The sequence below is a fragment of the Terrapene carolina genome, unplaced genomic scaffold (genome assembly GCF_002925995.2).
Source record: "Terrapene carolina triunguis isolate 2854851 unplaced genomic scaffold, T_m_triunguis-2.0 Scaffold69, whole genome shotgun sequence".
Taxonomy (NCBI): Eukaryota; Metazoa; Chordata; order Testudines; family Emydidae; genus Terrapene; species Terrapene triunguis.
Window position 1 is genome coordinate 52488411 of NW_020664420.1, and position 1694 is coordinate 52490104.

Sequence of the window (1694 nt, forward strand, 5' to 3'; positions counted from 1 at the left end):
AAGGGTGGCATGGTATAGTATTGCCACCCTTACTTCTGTGCTGCTGCTGGTGGAGCGCTGCCTTCAGAGCTGGGTGCCTGGCCAACAGCCTCCGCTCTCTGGCTGCCCAGCTCTGAAGGCAGTGCAGAAGTAAGGATGGCAATACCGTGACTCCTTTAAGATAACCTTGCGATCCCCCTGCAACTCCCTTTAGGGTCAGGACCCCCAGTTTGAGAAACGCTAATCTCCCCTGTGAAATCTGTATAGTATAGGGTAAAAGCGCACAAAAGACTAGATTTCACAGGGGGAGGCCAGATTTCAGAGTCCGTGACGTGTTTTTCATGGCCGTGAATTTGGTAGGGCCCTACTGATAGATTAATCTGCTTGTTTATAAGGTTTATCAGCTAGTCACATTACTCCATCATCTAGGCGGATTTCCATGAATGATTATTATCATGGAGCTTGTATATAGGGTGACCAGATAGCAAGTGTGAAAAATCGGGACGGAGGTAGGGGGTAATAGGCACCTATATAAGAAAAAGCCCTGAATATCAGGACTGTCCCTATAAAATTGGGACATCTGGTCACCCTACTTGTATAATACAGAACCAGGGCAAGAAAAAGAGAAACTGTTATTATTCCAGTACTCTTGATGTCAAATTTTGACCTTACTGTAACTATTGTAATATGAAAGTGTAACATGCAGCATATTTCAAACCTAATGTACACTGGCCAGTCTTCAGCCTCATTCAGACATTACCCTGTACTGTGTTTTTCTGGACAGAGGCCAAGCTTTCCTTCCTGAAATTCCCATGATTCCTGGAAACAGAGTGAATCTTCTAGAAAACCGGTTGTCCAGTCAGGAGAGGACCACAGCTGTTCTCCTAGATCAGGCCTTTCGAATCAAAGATGACATTGTTTCTTATCTTCAAGGAAGTAAGGGCCATCAACAGGGGGAGACAACAGCACGACAACTACTGGAAAACCACATACAGACTATTACAAGCATAGTTAAGAAGCTCAGCCATGATATAGAGGTAGGACTGCATTTGTTCTTGGAGATGGTGGGATTTGTTGCAGCTCTAGTTTCCTATGATTCAGTCAGGACCAATATATTTTTCAACTATAGAAATATATTTAATATTGTATAAGCAGCTAATATTAATCTACCTTTGCTCTCCCTGAGAGGCCAGCTACCCACTTCTGCCCCAGTTATTGAGCACGGTACAGTTCTCAGAGACTTCTTGGCCTTCTCAAAAGGTTAGATTTTCTCCTGTGGCTAAGATCTGCATCAGCAGGGACATCAGGGAGCTAATTACAGTTCCCTGATTCCCCTATGCAAGGATCATTTACAACTGGCCATATACGGACAGATTCAGGCCCCATTTTGTTTCCAGAGTGGCACAAATGGCCTGGAAAAGGGAGATAATTTGGCTCAAAGATTCTGCTCATTAGAAGTTGGAACATTCTTGGACTTGTTAAAAACACATGGAGATATAAAATACCGGTTGGCAGGGCCGGCTCCAGGCACCAGGCACCCAAGCTGGTGCTTGGGGCGGCACCTGGAGGGGGGCGGCGCGGCGCTCCGGCCGCCGGGGAGAGCGGGGCCACAGCAGGGCTCGCCGCCCTCCCCCCGCGCTCTGGCCGCCCCCCCCCCACGCCCTCGCCCCGGCCGCCGGGGGGAGAGCCGAGCCCCAGCCGGGGCTCGCCGCCCT

General features: G+C 48.6%; 1 protein-coding gene across 1 annotated transcript in view; it reads left to right on the top strand.

The window, feature by feature from the left end:
- Positions 1 to 1694, top strand: part of FAM81B (family with sequence similarity 81 member B) — a 52896-nt gene that overhangs the window by 16652 nt on the left and 34550 nt on the right. The window contains exon 2 of the mRNA XM_026649238.1: positions 764 to 1016. Within this exon, the coding sequence (XP_026505023.1) occupies positions 764 to 1016 (253 nt within the window). The remainder of the gene's footprint in view (positions 1 to 763; positions 1017 to 1694) is intronic.